Below are 23,002 nucleotides of genomic sequence, written 5' to 3'. Positions count from 1 at the left end.
GCTTCTCTCCTTGCTTAGTTTCCATCCATTGGTCCTTGTCTTCCCTTCTGGGGCTTTGGAAAACAGTTCCATCCCTTCTTCTTTGTGGCAACCCCTGAGATATTGGAAGACTGCTGTCATTTGTAAGGAGCATCTTCCAGCGGGAGGTGAAAGACCAAATATTTGTTTGCTTGACAGTATTGTCCTTGTCAATAAACCTCACCAAAGGACTTGGGTTCTTCCTGAGTAAGAGCACAAATGTTGACTCTGGAATATTGCAAACAATTTTAATGTATTGTCCTCTTTCCCTTTGTATTGTAGGATTGTGGAGGACATCTCAATTGGTACAGGAGAAGGATTTTGTCCGGCTTTTCAACATGACCCCGTGGAATCATGCCTCTTCGGGATTCTGATGGCCAAGCCTACCCATGAAATCGCCGTTATGTCATCCAGGGAGGCTGACCCAGATATCGGAGCCTTTTTAATCCGCATCAACCTGGGACAGTACCTTTTCAACTTTAGGGAATTTGGCTACCACACTCTGCAAGAGTGCGTGGGAATAAATGACAGCGTCCTTCAACACATGGGAATATCGCCAACGGGCCACCGTAGACGAATCCTCAAACACTTGGAGGTCGCGTTTACCAAAATGCCGGAAGCGTCTACCTCCGGTCAAAGCTGCTCTCCCAAGCATCCCCTCGATCCCAAACAGAAGGAAACAGGTGGCGGGCCATCTGATGGACAGTCCCATGCATCTTGCGTCAGTAACCTTGAAAGACATCCACACTACACAACTCACAGAGCTAGTCCAGTTTGGGATCAGGACTCTTCTGACACGTTTGGTCCAAACCTGTTGGCAGATCCCGCTGCGGTGCCACGAAACTCGGTGAAAAACTTGACGCCGGAGAAGAAACCTTGCACGGGTGATGGTTCTCTGAAGAAAGGAGAAGATCTGGAGGTTCAACTTAATGCCACTCCCAAAGATGGACCTCTGTCTTCTGCTTTCTCTCTCGCTGAAAAGGAAACCAGCGAGGTGGAACCTCCGCTCTTATCAGGGTTGGGAAGTTTGCCCGATGATCTGCAGGAGACGCCGTTCTTTGAGTTCAAAGGTCAAATGGTGGAAAACGATCTCTACTGCACCCAAAGTCCATCAAAAGTATGCGCCAGGCCAACGCGGTCTTTTATGCTCCGGCACCGTCCCGTTCCAGAAATCCCAGGTGTTTCCTCGGAGGCAACTTCAAACAGGTAAACTTTCCGCGTTACTAAATGTTAAGTTGTATGCAGTATGTATTGTTTCACAACCCCTGGTATGCCCAGATATGGGAGGGAGCATGCTGCTTCCCTTTTCTGTCTATCGGCTCACTCTGGGAGCCATCCAGGCAGAAAGCCATTTTTTTTTAATGTTGCCTTGTTACATTTGTGTTACAATTGTGCTGATAAATAAATAAAGGGAGACTAGTATAGATCTATTTCACGCTACTTAGCTCCCATCAGCTAGCCTAGGTTCGATTCCCAGTAAGGGTATGGCTAGCTGATGATAGCTAATTAGCTTAAAATAGATCTATACTAGTCTCCCTTTATTTATTTATCAGCAATATATATATATATATATATATATATATATATATATATATATATATATATATATATATATATATATATATATATATATATATATATATATATATATATATATATATATATATATATATATATATATATACATACACATACACTTAAAGTCATAAATTTATTACCGATTTGCATGAGATTATGCAAATTGTACCAGAGAGATGTTAATTCTGTGGGAAAAAAATCTGTGTTAATGGGCAGGTAATAGCTTAATATGTTGACCTGGACGGGCCGTATTTTCGTATGAGGACATTGTTTTTTTTTTTTTAAATGCCAGCTGAGGTATGTAAGAATTGCTAACAGCATAAAACTACTCTAAGGTATTAGCAGCAAGTTAAGGAGAAGCTGCACCAGGTTAATATCGGGCAGGAAATTATTAGGGAATTCCATAATTGTAAGCTAGACTGTCTTGTTTACAATTATGGAATTCCCTAATACAGGAATCAGCAACTGGAGCCGCATATGGCTTTTTCATCCCTCTGCTGCAGCTCCCTGTCACCATTCGGCACCACAATATTGAGTGGAGCTTCCGGTTTGAGGGGGGAGAAGGGCATGCCAGGAAGAGACTCTATGGCAAAGGGTGGTTTTTCTGGTCAGCTCCAAAATTGATAGGGCTTTTGGTTAGGACAGGTAGAGGAAAAAGGATGCCACGCTAGGAGGAGACTCTATGGTGGAGAAATCGGACTTCCGGTCAGCTCCAGAATTGAACTGGGGACTTCTGGTTAGGACCCCCTTTGTGGATCCTTGTTTAAGGTTTCTGACCCCTGCCCTAATAGTTTCCTACCAGGTATTAATCTGGGACAGCTACTCCATAACTTCTCCAGTTTTGCTTCCCTTGTAGGGATAGTGTCAGTAACCCAGTTAAAAATACTTCACTACAGATGACAGATTAGCAGAGTTGGAAGGGACCTTGTCGGTCATCTAGTCCAACCCCACACTCAAGCAGGAGACCCTACATCATTCCTGACAAATGACAGTCCCATCTCTTCTTGAAAGCCTCCGATGATGAAGCTCCCACAACTTCTGAAGGCAACTTCTCTTCCATGGCTTGATTATTTTCACTGTCAGAAAATATCTCCTTATTTCCAGGTTGAATCTCTCCTTGGTCACTTTCCATCCATTATTCCTTGTCTGGCCTTCAGGGGCTTTGGAAAATAGCTTGACCCCCTCCTCTTTATGGCAGCCCCTCAAATATTGGAAGACTGTTGTTGTGTCTCCCCTGGTCCTTCTCTTCACTAGATCAGCCACGCCCAGTTCCTGCACCTGTAATAATAATTGCATATTCATAATAATTGCAAATCCAGATTTGGAATACCACGTACAATAGTACATGTTAATTAGATTATCATATGTAAGGAATGGAAGGAGCTATTTCCAGACTTGTAAGCTATTTTGAAATATTGTGCTGTTTCAACTGGAGTTCCACCTCAGCGCTAGGATCTTAAGTATGAACTATTTTTGGAATCTACAGGTTGTCCTTGACTTACAACCAATTTGTTTAGGGACTGTTCAAAGTTACAAAAGGGATGCGGTGGCTCAGTGGCTGACAGGCTGAGTTTGTCGATCAGAAATGATCGGCAGTTCAGTGGTTCGAATCCCTAGTGCTGCATAACAGAGTGAGCTCCCGTTGCTTGTCCCAGCTTCTGCCAACCTGGCAGTTTGAAATCATGTAAAAAATGCAAGTAGAAAAAATAGGGAACACCTTTGGTGGGAAGATAACAGCGTTCCGTGCGCCTTTGGCATTTAGTCATGCTGGCCACATGACCACAGAGACGTCTTCGGACAGCGCTGGCTCTTCGGCTTTGAAATGGAGATGAGCACCGCCCCCTAGAGTTGGGAACGACCAGCACATATGTGCGAGGGGAACCTTTGCCTTTTTATGAATCAAACCTCTGACAGGTTGTTAGTTAAATATATAGCGTTTTTCCTTCTCTTGGCTTCAGCCTAGGCGGTCTTCTTCTACATGATTTGTGGAATACAGGTAGTCAGGAACGACTAGCACATATGTGCAAAGGGAACCTTAACCTTTACCATAGATCAGTCTTACTCAATGAAGATGCCTCCCAAAGATGTGGTTTCAACCATTCCAGGATTCTGTCATTGTTGGAAATTCTGGAACGCAAGAGCAAAAAAGTGACTCACACATTCTAGGAAATGTGATCAGGTTTGTCAATTTGTAGAATGCCTTCACCGTGACGTGAGTTACGGTCAGCGAGTTGAAGTTGAAATGCAAAGTGTTGGTCAAAACTGTAGCTGTGAAAACAATGGAAAGGTGGGGGAAGAATCAGGGTGTTGTGTGGGGGGGGGGAAGTTAGGGAAATGATTGAAGCCTGGGAAATGTTCCTCCCCAATTTCCTCACTGTCCAAATCTGCTGCCAGCTCTCTTCCCCGCTGGTGGGCCACAATGGCCTTGTGACGGGCCTTGTGATAAGGAGATGACATCAGGTTAGGCTCATTGGAGAGGAACTTCTGGTGGCGGAGTTTCTGTAGGTTTGTTTGAGGGTCAGTGTTGTCGCTGGTTGACTGTGTGGTTGATTTGGATTCTGAGCGGTTCATAGGCTGATTGTAGCAATAGCAATAGCAGTTAGACTTATATACCGCTTCATAGGGCTTTCAGCCCTCTCTAAGCGGTTTACAGAGTCAGCATATTGCCCCCAACAATCCGGGTCCTCATTTTACCCACCTCAGAAGGATGGAAGGCTGAGTCAACCTTGAGGCGGTGAGATTAGAACCGCTGAACTGCAGATAACAGTCAGCTGAAGTGGCCTGCACTGCTGCACTCTACCCACTGCGCCACCTCGGCTCATGATTGTAGGTTGATGTGTCTGTTGATGGAATTGCTTGTGGAGGGCCAGGCTTCAATGAACTCATGAGTGTGGCAGGTGGTAGTGTGACCGATGATTTGTGTGTTGTTCCAATCAAACTGGTTACTATTTGGTGTTGGTGTGGGTAGAGATTATAAGGTCTATGGAGATTCTCAGTCACCCAGGTCAGGATTGTCCCAAAGGTGCTTTTTCAAGAGGCAACTGGACTTCCTGGTTTTTCTCTGAAGAGGTTTCATTTCTCATCCAAGAAGCTTCCTCAGCTCTGACTGGATGGTGGGGAATGGAAGGATTGATACTCCTTGCAGACAGCTGGTCATTTGCATCCTTTTAGAGAGTCATTGAGGCCACTTGGAGGTTTATCTGTGTCTTCAGGGTCACTTTAACCTTCTTTAACCTTCTTTTCCCTCTTTAACCTTCTTTAAAACCAGAGGTCCTCTCTGTCCAAAATGGGGACTTTGGTGTCTTCAGAAGAGTTGTCTTTTTAAATGCAGATGGCCTGCTGAATGTGGTGCTGATGGGTTTGGGGAGATTAAGGATTTGGGATTGTGGCGTTTGACTGCAAGCCAGAATTCATGGACCCTGGTTTTTAATTTAACTCTGCTGAAGATTTTACCTAGAATGGTAATGAAACATCTGGAAACCAACCCAGAAGCTGGGAGAACAATCCTTCACCATCAACCTACACCTGACCTACATATATTCACCACTACCATGTTTCTCCAAAAATAAGACAGGGTCTTATTTTCTTTTGACCACCAATATAAGCCCCTGGCCTTATTTTTTGGGAAGGTCTTATTATTTTTGAGGTGCAGGAAGCGGCAAGTGTGGTCACCTCACGGCTGCTGCTGTGTTGCAGTATTTTCTGGGAGGGCTTATTTTTGGAGGAGGGCTTATTTCAGTGCATGCGCTCCAAAGCCCAATTGGGCTTATTATCAGGGGAGGTCTGATTTTCAGGGAAACAGGGTATTGCAGAGAGAGGTTCCCTGAAGATGGGCTCCATCACAAGTCCAGAAGTTTGGAAGACTAAACCTTTGGTCCCAGTGAGTGACCCAGATTGCATCTTTCAGTCAAGGTTTTCTCTACAGTGTCCTCTTCTTGGTGCCCTCCAGGAGTGGCATTCAGCCGGTTCAGGCTGGTTCGGATAAACTTGTAGTGGCGACCTGGGGATGGGCCCAACTCCGCCCACCTGCCCTGTCTCTATGTCATCCTATTTAGCCACGTTTTCTAAGCCATGCACATGCATGCAAGCCACACGTAGGAGCGAAGTGCATGCGCAGAAGGCGTGCGCACACCCACAAAGCACACATGCATGCGTGCTCACAGTTTCGGTGCATGGTGAACCGGTGGTAGAATTCCGTGAAACCCACCTCTGGTGCACTCGAGAGCTGATAAGTAGACCAATGACTCCCAACTCAATGAAAGAAAACAATTACGTAATAACTGTTGAGTGTAGTGGGTGTTCGCGATTACACAGATTGCAAAATGTGGGCTGAGGAAGCTAAGTCGGAGCTAGTCAATCATCCCCACCTCCTTCTCTGTCTCGTCTTCTTCCTCCTCCTCCTCCTCCCATCACCCTATTTCCTATTTTAAAATAGAAATTTATTTAAGAGGAAGTTTTGAAAAAATAAAAAGGGGGGGAATGAAAGTCAGATTTCCCAATGTTTTGATCTTGTCTCAAGGAAGATGACGAGTTTGACGTGATTACACCGGGTTTTTTTTTTTTTTTTTTGTGACGAGCTGGACGGCATGTAATCTGTTTAGAAATTGCCATAAAGGCAACCAACCTCCCTTTTCAAATGATAGGAAGTCTGATTGAGACAGTGCTATGACATTTTGCCTGCGTGAAGAAATGTATTGATTTTTAATTCTGGGAGCAGTGGCGTATGTTTTGCAAAATCTATTCTATTCTATTATATTCTATACTATTCTATTCTATTCTATTCTATTCTAGAATAGAATATGGAAAGAATAGAATAGAATAGAATAGAATAGAATAGAATAGAATTCTTTATTGGCCAAGTGTGATTGGACACACAAGGAAGTTGTCTTTGGTGCAGATCCCAACAACAATCCGGGTCCTCATTTTACCCACCTCGGAAGGATGGAAGGCTGAGTCAACCTTGAGCCGGTGGGATTTGAACAGCCGAACTGCAGAACTGCAGTCAGCTGAAGTAGCCTGCAGTGCTGCATTTAACCACTGCGCCACCTCGGCTCGAATGTATTCTTGGGTTTGAAGTGGGCATGTATGTTGCGTTGGCTGAAGATCTTCTTGAGCATTTCTGATATTCCTGCAAGGATGACGTTGTTTCTGTGATTGTTCTCTTTGTTGTCTCTTATGAAGGGGCTCCTGTCGGGGCTTTTTTTGAGATGTTTCCAGGGCAGCCCCACGGGCCATATTTAAGCACCCCGCAGGCCACATCCAGCCCCCAGGCCTTGAGTTCGACCCCCATTCTAGGATGCCTTTTCTCAACAAGGCGCGCAGAGGCCAAAAACCTTTGTTGTTGTCGTTTTCCTCTTCTAAATTTAGGTGCATCTCAAATAATCAGGAGGGTTTTATAATCCGAAAAATATGGTATCTACATTTCTACAGTTTCTGGCAGTTGTTTCAGAAGTAGTTTGCTCTTATCTTCTGGATAGGGATGAGGCTTTGACCTTCCAGTCCAGCCTACAACCTTGTAAATCCTCACAAGAATCTCCACTCACGCCTATTTCTTTCCAACTTTAGACAAGATCACCCAGTAGTTGAAGCTCGACTTATGCCTCTCTAAATGTCAAGCGTTGCATTCATATGTCGGGTGTAATGTGCGCGTTAATGTGTTGAAGGTCCTTGTTGAGTCAGGAGTTTGCAATTAGTGGTCTAGTTTGTGTCTCCCGACTCTCTCAATTATGCATAAATCCACAAAACATTTGGACTCAGATTAGGAGGGAGGGAAAGGTTCAAATCTCTGCTGATTTCTGCAGCCTAGTTTGGTGATGATCAGCAATTTCCATTTAGGACTTCCCTGTGTATATCAGCACGAGACAAGGCCAATGGTTCCTTGGCCCCTTCAGAATGATGGTGCCCTAAAATCAGAGACCAGAAATGTTGAAATTCAAGTTTTACATGAGTTCAACCAATAATAATAATAATAATAAATTTGGCTGACTAGAATGACCTCGGAGGTCTTGTCTGCCCGAGGGAGGAGACGTTATACCAGGGGTGTCAAAACTCGATTTCATGGAGGGTGGCATCAGAGTTGTGTTTGACCTTCGAGGGCCAAAGGGGAGGCGTGGGGCATGGCTAGAGTGTGTAGCCATGGGGGCATGACATGGGACTCGTGTCAGGGGTACCTGTAGTGGCCAAGTGCTAAGGCAGAATTTCCTTCAGACCCTCCCTCCCTCTCATTATAATCTCCTTTCTTCCCTCCCTCCCTTCCTTTTCCTTCCCTCTTCATTCTCCGTTCTTCTTCCTTCCCCTCCTTCCTTCTTTTTCCATCCCTGCACTCTTCCCATCTTCCCTTCTTTTTTCTTTGTCTTCCTGCTTCCCCTCCCTCCTTTTCCCCTCCCTTCTTACGTGCTCAAATGCAAAAAGGGGAAACATTTCTCTCCCCCCCCCCGTTTTGAGTTTGCTTTGATAGTCCTCTGCCAGCGAAAACAGGGGGCAGGGGTGGGCTTCTGCCGTCATCACTGCTTGTCTGTAAATAGCTGTGCCCATGCGCAGAACATTAAAAATGTCAAAAAATACATTCCATGACGACCGGGGAACCGGTTCGGGGGCATGGCCAGCCTGCTGTCTTTACTGGTTCGGCGACCCAGTCGCAATTTCCACTACCAGTTCACCCAAACTGCCATGAACCGGTAGCCACTCACCTCTGGCAGGTAGCCTGAATGCGTCCCCTTGCCACCGAGCTCCATTTTTGCTAGCAGAGACACCACGAGCAGGTCCTTTGCTGTTTTCAGGCTAGGTCTAAGCACCCTGTGGGCTGGATCCGGTCCGCGGCCCGAGTTTGTTTGAGACCCCTTCCTTATACCTTCCCAGACAAATGGATGCCCAGCTTTTCTTCAAGACCTTCAGGGATGGAGAACTCGCATCTCTGGGACACAAGCTGTTCCATTGATTATTTCTTATTCCTCCTTATTTCCAGCCTGGATTTCCCTGGGATGAGCTTCCACCCATTGCTTCTCGCCCTGCCTTCAGGTGCTTTGGAGAACGGACGATGTCCACAATCATCCAACAGGGGCCATAATTTCACAAAGGGATAAAAGAGCATCTTCATTAGAGATGCTTGAGCTGTAACTTTGCAAACTGTAGAGGGCAGATACCTTACGAATATAAATTTGTCCTAATATGTAATCTCTTCCCTTTGATATTGTTCCAGCTCTCTGCACAAACGAAGAAGTGCCAATGGTTTAAGTATCCATTGTTCTGAGGATTGTGTTCCGGACAACCGTGAGTAAAACGTTGTGACTAATTGTAATTCATACTTCAAAGGTGATCCCAAGTGTCTTATTTGGGGAATTTAGAAGGTCAGAGGCTGTAATGATAAAGTGAGTCTTCATAATTTATAGATGCAAAAGTGGAACACCTTATAATGTTGTTGTTTTTTCAAAAAAAGAAGGAAGTAATGTTTCCAACTGGTGGCACAGATCTGGCCCAGTTATGAAACCATGATGAGGACCATTTTCAGGGTAAGAAAGGGTAGATTGTGATGTCAGATTTATTCCTGGTAGAAAACATCAATCCTTCCATCATTGGAAGGCTAATGCATTTTCTTGCAAAGGAAATGTGTAACTTTTGCTTTGCCGCGATAGAAAAGAATATATTTAGCTCAGCGTTGAACCGTGGGATCCTTGGTGCTCTCTGAGCTTGGTGGTTTTCTTGCAGATGTTTCTCCAAAGCACCAGAGGGCAGAATAAGAAGCAATGGATGGAAATAAATCAAGGAGAGAAGCAACCTGGAACTAAGGAGAAATTTCCTGACAGTTAGAACAATTAATCCGAAGTTCTCCAGAAGTTGTGAATGCTCCAACACTGGACGTTTCAAAGAAGTGATTGGACAACCATTTGTTTGAAATGGTTTTGGGTTTCCTGCCTGAGCAGGGGGTTGGATAAGAAGACCTCCAAGGTATATTCTCTCCTCTCCTCTCCCCTTCCCTTCCTTTCCTTATTCTTCTATTCTATTCCGTCCCTCCTTTTCTCTTCTCTTCTCGTCTTTTCCCTTCTCTTCCCTTCCTTTCCTTTCTTTTCCTTATTATTCTATTCTATTCTATTCTATTCTATTCTATTCTATTCTATTCTATTCTATTCTATTCTATTCCATTCCATTCCATTCCATTCCATTCCATTCCTCCTTCTCTTCTCTTCTCTTCTCTTCCCTTCCCTTCTCTTCCCTTCCCTTCCTTTCCTTATTCTTCTATTCTATTCTATTCTATTCTATTCTATTCTATTCTATTCTATTCTATTCTATTCTATTCTATTCTATTCTATTCCATTCCATTCCATTCCATTCCATTCCATTCTATTCTATTCCTCCTCTTCTCTTCTCTTCTCTTCTCTTCTCTTCTCTTCTCTTCTCTTCTCTTCTCTTCTCTTCTCTTCTCTTCTCTTATCTTATCTTATCTTATCTTATCTCTCGTCTCCTCTTCTATCCCTAGAACACGACAGAATAGAATAACAGAGTTGGAAGGGACCTTGGAGGTCTTCTAGTCCAACCCCCCTGCTTAGGCAGGAAGCCCTTCACCACTTCAGACAAATGGCTATCCAACATCTCCTTGAAAACTTCCAGCGTTGAAACATTCCCAACTTTTTTTTTTTTAAAGTCACTAAGGTTGAGAGACGTGATCTTCTAGTGGAGAAATGTCCTGTATTGTGCAAACCTTTCACGAAGGCAGTTCCTGAATTCAAATTGAATCGAATGCAAAGTTTTCAAGTGGGCTGTTTGCTTGAATTTTGCTAGCGTCATGATTATAGTGTGTGTGTGTGTGTGTGTTTGTGTGTGTGTTCAGCAATTGGCCCTGGCGGATTTCAAAGAAAGCTTGAGCAGGTTCAGGCTTGGTTAGCGCATGGAATGAGGCTTAGCAGGAAATCGTACAAGCTAGTCTAGCTTGGCGGAATAAAATGCATCTTCTCAGCAGCTTCTGCCTTGTCGCTAAGAAATGTCAGGCAGAATTGGCTTTGACGTGCAGCAGATTCTATCAATCCATCAGAATAGAGCTAGGAGGGACCTCGGAGGTCTTCTAGTCCAACCCCCTGCTCAAGCAGGAGAAGCTACAGCATTTCAAACAAGTGACTGTCCAGTCTCTTCTTAAAAACCTCCAGTGATGAAGCATCCACAACCTCTGAAGGCCAGCTGTTCCACTGGTTGATCATTCTCACTGTCAGGGAGTTTCTCCTTAATTCCAAGTTGCGATTAGTTTCCATCCATTGTTTCTTGTCCTGCCCTCTGGTGGCTTGGAAAAGAAGTTGAGGCAGCTCAACTTATTTTGGGGCAGCTCCTCAAATATTGGAATATTGCAATCATGCCCCCTCTCGTCCTTCTTTTTTTCTACATTGGCCATACCCCATTCTTGCAACGGTCCTTCAGATGTTTTAGTCTCTGGGCATTTTATTATCCTAGTTTTCTTCCTCCGGACTTTTTCCAAAGTCTGTCTCAACGTTGTTTTTTATAACGTGGCGATCAAAAGTTGATGTAGTTTTCTTTTCTCTAGACTAGCCGTATCGAAATTCTGCAATCTTGTGTTTTAGTCTCTGGGCCTTTAAATCATCTTAGTTGCTCTTCTTTGCACGTTTTCCAAAGTTTTCGGCATCATCGTTTTTGCAAGGTGTTGACCAAAACTGGATGCAGGATTCCAGGTGTGGCCTTACTAAAGTACCACTTATAAAGTGGGTACTCATACTTCACCTGATTTTAATTCTATGCCTCTGTTTCTACAACCGAGGATTGTATTAGCTTTTTTGGCTGCTGCTGCACACATTACTGGCTCATGTTTAAGTGATTGTCCATTAGGACTCCAAGATCTGAGGTGGCGCAGTGGTTAAATGCAGCACTGCAGGCTACTTCAGCTGACTGCAGTTCAGCAGTTCGGCTGTTCAAATCTCACCGGCTCAGGGTTGACTCAGCCTTCCATCCTTCCGAGGTGGGTAAAATGAGGACCCGGATTGTTGTTGGGGGCGATATGCTGACTCTGTAAAACCGCTTAGAGAGGGCTGAAAGCCCTATGAAGCGGTATATAAGTCTAACTGCTATTGCTATTGCTATCCCTCTCACAGTTACTGTTTTTGAGCCGGGTTTCACCCCATCTGTACTTGTTCCTTTGGTTTTTTCCTGCCTAAGTGTAACGCCTTGCTTATCTCCACATTAAAACTCATTTTGTTGGATTCATCCCATTGTCCCAAAGGTGCTTTTTCAGGAGACTTTCTTGGTTTTTCTTTTGAAGATGTTTCGCTTCTCATCCAAGAAGCTTCTTCAGCTCTGACAGGACAATGGGGAATGGAATGATTTATACTCCTTGCAGACAGCTGGTCATTTGCATCCTTTTAGAGAGTCATTGAGGCCTCTTGGAGGTTTATCTGTGTTCTCATGGTCACCTGAGTGGTGTTAATGGTTCCTGCAGTCTGCAATTTTTTCCTCTGGAAATCGATTCCTACTCCCACTCCATTCAAAGGGTCTTCATCCTAAATTGTACAGCTAGAGATTCTCTGCCATCCAGATCATGGTTGTCCCAAAGGTGCATATTTTTCCCCAAGAGGCAACTGGATTTCCTTGGTTATTTTCTTTGAAGACATTTCGCTTCTCCTCCAAGAAGCTTCTTCAGCTCTGACAGGACAATGGGGAATGGAAGGATTGATACTCCTTGCAGACAGCTGGTCATTTGCATCCTTTTAGAGGGTCATTGAGTTGAGTTGAGTTGAGTTTATTATATTTCTATGCCGCCGTATTCCCTGGAGGGGACTCAGGGCAGCTCACAGTTAGACTTATATACCGCTTCATAGGGCTTTCAGCCCTCTCTAAGCGGTTTACAGAGTCAGCATATCGCCCCCACAGTCTGGGTCCTCATTTCACCCACCTCGGAAGGACGGAAGGCTGAGTCAACCTTGAGCCGGTGAGATTTGAACCGCTGAACTGCAGATAACAGTCAGCTGAAGTGGCCTGCAGTACTGCACCCTAACCACTGCGCCACCTCGGCTCACAACCAAGTAAGGGGGGGGGGTACAAATAAGAAAAAGAACACAAACAAAACAATACCACAATTTAAAACACTCAACAACCATACCATTCGAGGGGGGACAAAAAACTCATTAGCTCCAGGCCTGTCGGAAAAGCCAGGTTTTAAGGGCTTTGCAGAAGGCCTGGAGGGTGGTGGGGGTCCAAATCTCCACGGGGAGCTCGTTCCAAAGAGGCCACTTGGAGGTTTATCTCTGTCTTCAGGGTCACCTGAGTGGTGTTAATGGTTCCTGCAGTCTGCAATTTTTTTCCTCTGGAAATCCATTCCTACTCCCACTCCATCCGAAGGGTCTTCATCCCAAATTGCATAGCTAAAAACGTACCGATTCTCAGTCATCCAGGTCATCGCTGTCCCCAGGATTGGGCCCAATTGTTCTCAATTAGCATTGTGGTTTGTAGGAATAGATGACTGTGGGCAAAATCTCGCCCGTCTTTTTGAGGGCATCTTTGCCTCTGGGATTAGTTATACGAGTCATATTTTCTGCCTTGCAAACATCAGCAGGCACGCAAAGTCAATACAGCCCCTGGTGTGGGAAGACAGGTCTGATTAAAAATAAACGCAGTAACAGCCTGTTGGGTTTTTAGTTCAACTAATTAAGAGTTAAGGGCAAGTTTCAACAGCTTTGCCCGCCAATCTGAAATCTGACATACATTGCTTGTCTGCAATTCAAGGACATCACTTGATTTCCCTTGCAACTTCAAGCACGGAGGTATGGATTTAATTTTTTTTTTTAACCTTTCGTTCTTCAACGGGAGGGAAAGGAAAGATTTAAAAGGGCAAAAAAAGAGGGAGGGAAGAATAAAACGATAGAATGCATAATATGTGTTTAAGGTCTTCCCCCCGCGTGACTATAAGAGAAAAAAAATCCACAGGGCAGTTTCCCATTAAAGTCTTAGCATATATTTCACTGTGATTATCCATAAATAATCTGGGTTTCAATAGCAACTCATATTTATATGTTGCAAGTAATATTAGATCTGTCATCTACTGAGCAATGGGAGTCATAGATTTATCTTGTCAACATTGAAGGCAGAAAGGCCTAAAAAAACCCACTTCTGTTTTCCAGATACTTGGGAATATGGTGAAATCCAGCAGGTTCTGACAGGTTCTGTAGAACCAGTTGCAGAAATGTTGAGTAGTTTGGAGTTTGGAGTTTATTCAATTTGTAGGCCGCCCTATTCCCCGAAGGGACTCAGGGTGGCTGAACAAAGCCAAGGGAGGGGAAATTACAGAAAATAAGACAAAGACAATCAGACAATACAAACAATTTAAAAGCACAACAGACACAGCAAATTCGAGTAGGGGGGGGAACTCAACCCCAGGCTTGCTGGGACAGCCAGGTCTTCACGGCCGTCCGGAAGGCCTGAAGGGTGGCGAGGGTCCGAATCTCCACGGGGAGCTCATTCCAAAGGGCCGGGGCAGCCACAGAGAAGGCCCTCCTCCGAGTAGTCGCCAGCCGACATTGGCTGGCAGATGGAATATGGAGGAGGCCTAATCTGTGGGATCGAATGGGTCTGTGGAAGGTAATCGGCAGAAGGCGGTCTCTCAAGTAGTTCGGAGAACCAGTAGCCAAATTTTGAGTAGTTCGGAAAACCGGCAAATGTTATGTTGGGCTGGCCCCAGAGTGGGGTGGGAATGGAGATTTTGTGGTATCCTTCCCCTGCCATGCCCACCAAGCCACGCCCACCAAGCCACGCCCACAGAACTAGTAGTAAAAAAAAAATTGAATTTCACCACTGCCCCCAAAATACGTAAATCTTGTTTCAAAGCCAAACTAATAAATGCAATTACTGCCGTGTTTCCCTGAAAATAAGGCAGGGTCTTATTTTCTTTTGACCCCACGAAATAAGTGCTTGGCCTTATTTTTGGGGAGGTCTTATTATTTTTGAGGTGCAGGAGGCAGTGAGCATGGTCACCTCATGGCTGCTGCTGTGTTGCAATATCTTCTGGGAGAGCCGAGGTGGCGCAGTGGTTAAATGCAGCACTGCAGGCTACTTCAGCTGACTGCAGTTCGGCAGTTCAAATCTCACCGGCTCAGGGTTGACTCAGCCTTCCATCCTTCCGAGGTGGGTAAAATGAGGACCCGGATTGTTGTTGGGGGCAACATACTGACTCTGTAAACCGCTTAGAGAGGGCTGAAAGCCCTATGAAGCGGTATATAAGTCTAACTGCTATTGCTATTGCTATTGCTATTGCTATTGCTATTGCTATTGCTATTGCTATTGCTATTTAGCCAATGCTCTCAAAAGCCCAATTGGGCTTATTATCCAGGGAGGAATTTTAGGGAAACAGAGTATTTCCTGGAATGTGCCAACTTTAGGACATGCAAAAAGCTATATTTGACTGGAGCACTATTCTGGAAAGAATATTCAGAGAACAGCAACAAAAATGATTAGTGGGTTGGAGACTAAAACGTTAGAAGAATGGTACCAGAAATTGGGTATGCCTAGTCTAATGAAAAGAAGGACTAGAGGGGACACGTTAGCAGTCTTCCAACGTTTGAGGGCCTCCTACAAAGACGAGAGAGTCAAACTATTTTCCAAAGCACCAAAAGTTAAGACAAGAAACAATAAATGCAAGTTAACCAAAGTGAGAACAACCTGGAACTAAGGAGAAAAGGTGAGAGTTAATTAACCAGTGGAACAACTTGCCTCCAGAAGTTATGGATGGTCCATCACCGTAAGCTTTCAAAAAAGAGATTGGTCAACCATTTGCAAGCTGGGATTTTTCTGCACGTCAGAACTGATATTCAGTCAACAAAGGACCATGTGTTAGAGATATGGGATGACCATGTGAGCTTGTCTGTCTGTCTGTCTGTCTGTCTGATTTCCCCAGGAGAACCAGCTGAAGAAAAGGCACCCCCCATTTCTCCCTATGGCGAGACCTTCCTTATGATTTCTCCTGAAGACATGGTGAGTTGTTTACTACATAGAAGTCCGCAGTTATGTTCCACTAAGGGTGAAAGGGTTGAATGTGTGGGAGAGGTAGAGGGAGAAGGAAAGAGAAAGAAAGAGAGAGGGGGGGAGGGGGAGGGAGAAGGAGATTCATATATTATGAGTCTCTCTTTTTGTTTATCTTTATCTTTGCTAGATCACACCAAAGGTGGAAATTAATTAGGGGAGGGGAAAACAACCTAGAATAAGAAGAAATTTACTGATAGAACAATTAATCAGTGGAACAACTTGCCTCCAGAAATTGTGAATCCTCATTCCTGACAAATTTCAGTGAGTTCTAAGCAGTGGTAGTGAATGGATAATAAGGGGATTCTAGGGAAACCTAGATATGTGTGCAAATCACTTGGGTGATGATTAAGCGAGCAACTTGGTTCGCACTTAGCGGAGTGGTGTGGTGGCTAGAGGTGGAGCTCTCACCTCACAATGAGGAGGCTGTGAGTTCGAACCTTGGTAGAGGCAGATATTTCTCTCTCTGGGCACAATGGGAATAGATCTGCCGAACAAAACTCCGCATTGGCGACAGGGAAGGGCATCTGGCTAGTCAACATTCAGCTACATGCAGTTGCCGAGACTCCAGCCCGCAAGGGATTATATGGGTTTGTTGAATGACAATTCAAGACAATTTGTCACAAGCCGAATCCTTCTGTTCATGATGACTTAAAAAGGTCCTTCAAATGCCAACATGTTTTCCCGGCTGATTCGAGTGTGGTAACTGAGGAGAAGGACCATTGCGAAAAGAGACCTCGGATGTGGAGCCCACAAAATTCCTCCAAACTTAGCCGCCCCCCGTCTGTGACCTCATGCACTTTTGTGGTTCTCCACCACTTCCTTTGTTCAGCGTGTCACATTGTGAGCTGACGAGAGGCTGCCAACGAATCAGGAATCAGGGAAATGGCATTGCGGGTTTCAGTGACCCGAAGCGAAACTTGGTGGAGGGAAGTTCCTCTTCTCTGTTTCCTCCTCTTAATAGCCACACGCCTTTCATGTGGACTCCGTGGGTAGATTTCCCTGGTTGCACCGTAAAACCGAAGGAGTAGATTGTTCCCCTCCTACTCCAGAATGCCTCACCTTAGTCTGAGGTCAGACGCCGAGATCTAGGAAGGGTAGAGAGCTTGCTCCTGTCCAGGATAAGAGGGCATTTAAAGGCTCTGGCAGGGCGTCCTTCAGAAGGCTCAAACGTGTCCTGTTTAAGAGGAAGCTTTTACAACTATGGGGTTTCCATCAGGTGAGCTGGGCTGTTCGGGGACAGGTATGCGTACAGGTAAAGCAACAGAGTTGCAGCATGAGAATTCTATCATTTCAGACTGTGGACGGACTCAAGCAGCTGGGGCCAGGACTCTTAAACCGTCTAGTAATCCATCCATCCATCTATAGATATAGAGGGAAAGAAAGAGAGAGAGAGAGAAAGAAAGAAAGAAAGAAAGAGAGGTAGGGAGGGAGGGAAGAAAAGAAGGAAGGATCTTTCTCTCTCTCTCCCTTCCTCCCTCCCTCCTTTCTTTCTTTCTTTCTTTGTTTCACATACATACATTTGTACAGTATATATCCATCCATCCATTCATCTATCCATCCATCCATCCATCCATCCATCCATCCATCCATCCATCCATCCATCCATCCATCCATCCATCCATAGGTATATAGGGAAAGAAAGAAAGGGAGAGAAAGGGAGGGAGGGAGGGAAAGAAAGAAAGATCTTTCTCTTTCTTTTCCCCCTTCCTTCCTTCCTTCCTTCCTTCCTTCCTTCCTTCCTTCCTTCCTTCCTTCCTTCCTTCCTTCTATATTCCTATATATATATAATATTACCTTTTACCTTATCTGTTCACTCACTGAATTTATTCTTCCAGGAAACCTACAGCAAGGAACCTTCAGATGTGTTAGAAGAGGATAAAGAGAAGAAAAGAACGGCAAACAGAACAAGGTATTGGATTAAAAATGCAGAAAAAAAATCCAAATCTATTTCTGATTAATTTACTACACATTAGTGTGGATCAAAATTGTACATTGTGATCTGACCCAGCCTTAGCAGAACCAAGAAACAGAACCCCTTGCCTCCCCCCCCAAAAAAAACCCCCCTCTTTATTTAACTACTGTGAATTCATGGCATTTCCACACAGAAAAGTCCAGGCAATAATCCTTCCAGGGATTAATTGAAGTACAGACCTTATCAGTTCTTGGATAATTGCCAGGCCGGCAGCTTTCAGTCGCAAAGCTGTAAATTAATTCCTGGCAAGAAATCTCTGAGGCATGAACCATGATAAACAAATCTTCTGAAAGACAACGAACTGTTGTCTCCTACAACCTGCTCTCCCCTTTTGCTTCTATTTATTCCCCAGCCAGGGAGGGGCTGTTCAGCATCCATGTGTGCCTTTCTTTCTCAGTTGGCTCCTGGTACTCAGTTGCTCTCCTCTCCTGACAGCTCTGCGCATCTGGAATAGGCCCCCAGCTGTTCTTCTTCCCTACTTATCTCCGAATCCAAAGGAAGCTGGGAAATGTCAGACTGCCCTGGCTCCATCTCTGCTTCTGACACCTTCCCCAGACTCCAGGACTGACAGAGGTTCCTCCCCAACCTCCTCAACCTCCCACCAAGCCATGCCCACTGATGGGATGGAATAGAATAGAACAGAACAGATTAATGAAACAGAATTGGAAGGGACCTTGGAGGTCTTCTGATCCAACACCCTGCTTAGTCCAACCCTATACCATTTCAGACAAATGGTTCTCCAATCTCTCCTTAAAAACCTCCAGTGTTGGAGCACTCACAACTTCTGGAGGCAAGTTGTCCCACTGATTAATTGTTCTCACTGTCAGGAAATTTCTCCTTAGTTGCTTCTCTCCTTGATGAGTTTCCAGCTCCCTTGCTTCTTCTCCTGCCTTGAGATGCTTTGGAGAAGAGCTTGACTCTCTCTTCTTTGTGGCGGCTCCTCAGATATTGGAAGACTGCGATCATGTCACCCCTGGTCCTTCTTTTCATCAAACTAGACATACCCAATTCCACCAACCATTCTTGTTTTATCCTCCAGTCCCCTAATCCTCTTTGTTGTTCTTCCTTTTCTTTCTAGAATAGTAATGGCTAACCTTTTTCTACTCGTGTGCTGAAATCTCCTGCCTGCAACAATGCAAGTGCACACGTGCTCACACCCATAATGCAATCCGCCATGCCCGCTGCGCACAGGCCCGTGGCTCCCTGGCACTCCCCCAGCCCCCACGCATGTGTATGGCTCTACCCGCGCTTCTCCCATGTATGCACATGACTCCCTGTGCCAGATTTGTGGCTTAGCAGGCCTCCCTGAAGCTTCCTGAAACTGTCGCACCCCGCTGTGGAGGTCTCATGCACACACATGAGACCTCGTCACAGGCGCATACGATCCGTCTCCTGCATGCGCGCCAGAGACCTAAAAATTAGCTGGACCATCACGATTCTACATCAACATCTTTTTTTTTCACATTTTTCCAGATTTTGCTAATAGGAACAAAGTCATCTTCAGCATTGCTGGCAGGATGTTATTGTCTTCTTCTGGAGCTCATTCCTTAAGTGTCTGATAGGAAGGCAGGAAGGAATAAGGCCAGCCACTGTTTTGTTATGTTTGGGTTAGGGGTGGTGTGTGCTTACATTTTTTTATACCAAGTTCAAGGAAAGAAGCAGCAGGATCCATGGTGCTAATTCAGTTTTCCTCCATGGGCTGAAATAATCACATGTCTTTGTTAGCTTTGGGGGGTTATTTTTAAAGTTTTTATTTTATTTTTAATTTTCAAAACAGACACAACGCATACAATCTTCCGTTCTTACGTACTGTAGAAAGTGTATCAGTTGGTTACAAAAAAGCTTTCTTGCCTCTCTTCCACAGTCATCAAGCATAATTCATATTAAGTCAAATATTTTAACTCAGATATTTATATATGTTACCATCATCATACCTCCACTTTCATTTGACTATAGTTGTTTAAACATCCTTCATCATAAAATATACCAAGATTTAATACATAACCACATACTGGCATTTCATTTACTATTTCTAAAATCCTCCAATGACCCTTGAGAGACTGCCTGCTGCCAATTACCTCCCAAAGACCCATTAGATCACACAGGGCTGGCCTCCTCCGGGTTCTGTCTACCAGCCAATGCCATCTGGCTACTACCCAGGGGAGGGCCTTCTCTGTGGCAGCTCCGGCCCTTTGGAATGAACTCCCCGCAGAGATCTGGACCCTCACCTCTCTCCAGGCCTTCCGAAAAGCCGATAAAACCTGGCTGTGTCGGCAGGCCTGGGGTTGATGAGTTCCCTTCCCCTCTCGATTTGTGTGTCTATTGGTTATTTTTAAATGCTTGTATTTGTAGTTTTTGTGTTTCCCTTTCCCCCCTTGGGTTTGTGCGCCGCCCTGAGTCCCGCTGGGAATAGGGCGGCATATAAATAAAACGAAACCTAAACCTAAACTAAATCCTTATGTCCTATTCTAGCTAAACATCCATAATGCTTAATAACAAAGTTTTCTATCCTTCTTTCCAAATCATTGTTTACAATTTACATCTCATTTCCTTAAATTGTACCCATATATATGTGTGTATGTGTGTGTATGTGTATGTGTGTGTATGTATGTATGTATGTATGTATGTATGTATGTATGTATGTATGTATGTATTTTTACCCCAGTAATCAAGACTTAACTCAATCTAACTTAATTCTTTGTTATTGTTCTTGTTCTTGTTCTTGTTCTTGTTGTTATTAACCTTTATATATAATCCAAAAGGGTTTCTAATCTTCCTTTCATGGGTGCCATTCAATATTCATATCCAGTTATTACTTATCATAACGCTACACATTGTATACATTATTATCATTATCAATTATTTATTTAACTATATCTATTATCACTAAATTTCGCTACGTTTAGCTACTTTTAAATTATACTCTTCCATCTATCAACCAGTATCTTTCCAATAGGGGTTTTTGGGTTTTTTTTTTTGAGCTCGCTTCTCTTCCTGTGGACAATATCAGACTAAGTAACCAATTAAGTATGAGCCAGCAGTGTCCGGTGGAAGCTAAAAAAGCCAATGCACTCTTAAGTTGCATTAACAGAGGGATACAATCAAGATCAAGTGAGGTGCTAATACCACTCTATAAAGCCTTAGTAAGACCACAGCTAGAGTACTGTATCCGGTTTTGGTCACCACACTATAAAAATGATGTTGAGACTAGAAAGAGTGCAGAGAAGAGCAACCAGGATGATTCGGGGACTGGAGACTAAAACATATGAAGAATGGTTACAGGAACCAGGCCTGGCTAGTCTAGGGAAGAGAAGGACCAGGGGAGACATGATAGCAACCTTCCAAAATTTGAGAGGCTGCCACAGAGAGGAGGGGGTCAAGCTATTTTCCAAGGCATCTGAAGACCAAATAAGGAATAATGGATGGAAATTGAACAAGGAGAGATTCAACCTGGAAATAAGGAGAAATTTTCTGACAATGAGAACAATCAATCCATGGAACAGGAGTTGCCTTCGGAAGTTGTGGGAGCTTCATCCCTGGAGGCTTTCCAAGAAGAGATTGGACTGCCATCGGTCAGAAATGGTGTAGGGTCTCCTGCTTGAGCAGGGGATTGGACTAGATGACCTGTAAGGTCCCTTCCACCTCTGTTAATCTGTATCTCTATCAGTTTCTTCTTCAAGTCATGAAACAACTTCAGATTATTTCAAGGAATGCTAAGAACTCAACAGTTCAACCCTGAACTGCAACTTGGGGAGACAAAACAATTTGATAAGATATTTGGGCGAAGCAAATAGACTCTCCTGGAATGGCTGAGTTATAGAATTTTGGAATATAGCTTGGATGTTTCTGTAGTTAAGCATTCCACTGTTTTACTTCCATCATTGATTTTCTCCAGCTGGCTAAGACCAGGGACTTCGCAGAAAATCCATAACGTTTGAAATGAGACTTTGATTTTGGTTAGCCACCAGGGAGCAGTTTTCTTACAAAGTGGTGGCAACTAGTCTTTGAAGAAGACTAGTTGGAGCAGTGATGGTAGAATCAAAACTGGATCTCTAATGAACTCAGAGGAGAATTCTTAGAAATTTGGACCGAGCCGTATGGTTACAGATCTGGGTATCACAGGTTAATTTAAGTCAGGAAATAATCTCTCTTTTATCACTCTCTTTTCCTGTATTGTTAAGCTGATCAGAAATAGACCCCTGCTTTGGGGGGAAGCTTTTGTTGCTTGAAATGAAAAAAAAAAGATGTGGAGACTCTAGAAAGAGTGCGGAGAAGAGCAACAAAGATGATTAGGGGACTGGAGGCTAAAACATATGAAGAACGGTTGCAGGAACTGGGTCTGTCTAGTTTAATGAAAAGAAGGACTAGGGGAGACATGATAGCAGTCTTCCAATATCTCAGGGGTTGCCCACAAAGAAGAGGGAGTCAAGCTATTCTCCAAAACACCCGAGGGTAGAACAAGAAGCAATGGGTGGAAACTAATCAAGGAGAGAAGCAACTTAGAACTAAGGAGAAATTTCCCGACAGTTAGAACAATTAATCAGTGAACTTGTGAACATAAACACATAAACACATCAACAAAAACAAACACATGACTTAAAACAACATAGGAACAAGAAGTTCCATCATATGTCATACAGCAGTTCCGTATCAGTTTCTTTACAGTTAATGTTTTCCCTTCTATGCATTTCTATCTTGCATTCATGGTCCCCTTAATCGTTATCCATTTTTATGTGCTATTCTATATTTATTTATACTTAACTTTTTTAGCTATACTTACCAAATATTGTTTACCTATATTGTGCTTGTATATTCTTACTATCATTTATTCTCTTACATGCAATTATAGATATACATTCACATGGTTATTCTTTTTCTTTTGCCATTCTTATACTTTTGTTATTCCATTTAAAAGGTTATAATATACAGTTTGGGTTGCTTTGTTTACCATCCCTAGTGCCTGTTGTAACACCACCTTATTTTCTCTTTCTTTTCTCCCTCCCTTCCTTCTCTGGCTTCCTTCCTTCCTCCTCTCCTTCTCCTTCCTTCTTCCCTTACCTCTCCCCTACTCTGCTCTCTCTCTTCCCCTTCCTGCCCTCTCTCCTTCTCTTTCTCTCCTTCCACCCACCTCTCCTTACCTCTTTCTTCTTCCTTTGCCTCTCCTCCACTCTTCCTCTTCCCTTCCTACTATCTCTCCTTCTCTTTCTCTCCCTTCCACCTTCCTCTCCTTTCCCTTCCTTCTTCCCTCCCTTCCCTACTTCCTTCCTCCTCTCCTTCCCCTTCCTTCTTCCCTTACCTCTCCCCTACTCCTACTCTCTTTCTCCCCTTCCTGCCCTCTCTCCTTCTCTTTCTCTCCTTCCACCTCCTCCTCTCCTTCTCTTTCTCTCCCTTCCACCACCTCTCCTTACCTCTTTCTTCTTCCTTTGC

The 23,002-nt window shown here is 44.1% G+C and overlaps 1 protein-coding gene across 1 annotated transcript in view; it reads left to right on the top strand.

Annotated features, from left to right (window-relative positions):
• The first annotated feature begins 304 nt into the window (after window positions 1-304).
• The window catches only part of ARAP2 (ArfGAP with RhoGAP domain, ankyrin repeat and PH domain 2), a 113,855-nt gene continuing 91,157 nt past the window's right edge, over window positions 305-23,002 (top strand). The window contains 4 exon segments of the mRNA XM_087724798.1: window positions 305-1,224; window positions 8,795-8,865; window positions 15,476-15,552; window positions 17,439-17,512. Of these exon segments, the coding sequence (XP_087580924.1) occupies window positions 392-1,224; window positions 8,795-8,865; window positions 15,476-15,552; window positions 17,439-17,512 (1,055 nt within the window). The 5' untranslated portion in view covers window positions 305-391.

The sequence above is a fragment of the Thamnophis sirtalis genome, unplaced genomic scaffold (assembly GCF_051295495.1).
Source record: "Thamnophis sirtalis isolate CommonGarterSnake01/CBP01778 unplaced genomic scaffold, rThaSir2_p1.2 scaffold_10, whole genome shotgun sequence".
NCBI lineage: Eukaryota > Metazoa > Chordata > Lepidosauria > Squamata > Natricidae > Thamnophis > Thamnophis sirtalis.
This window is presented reverse-complemented; position numbering and strand designations above follow the sequence as displayed.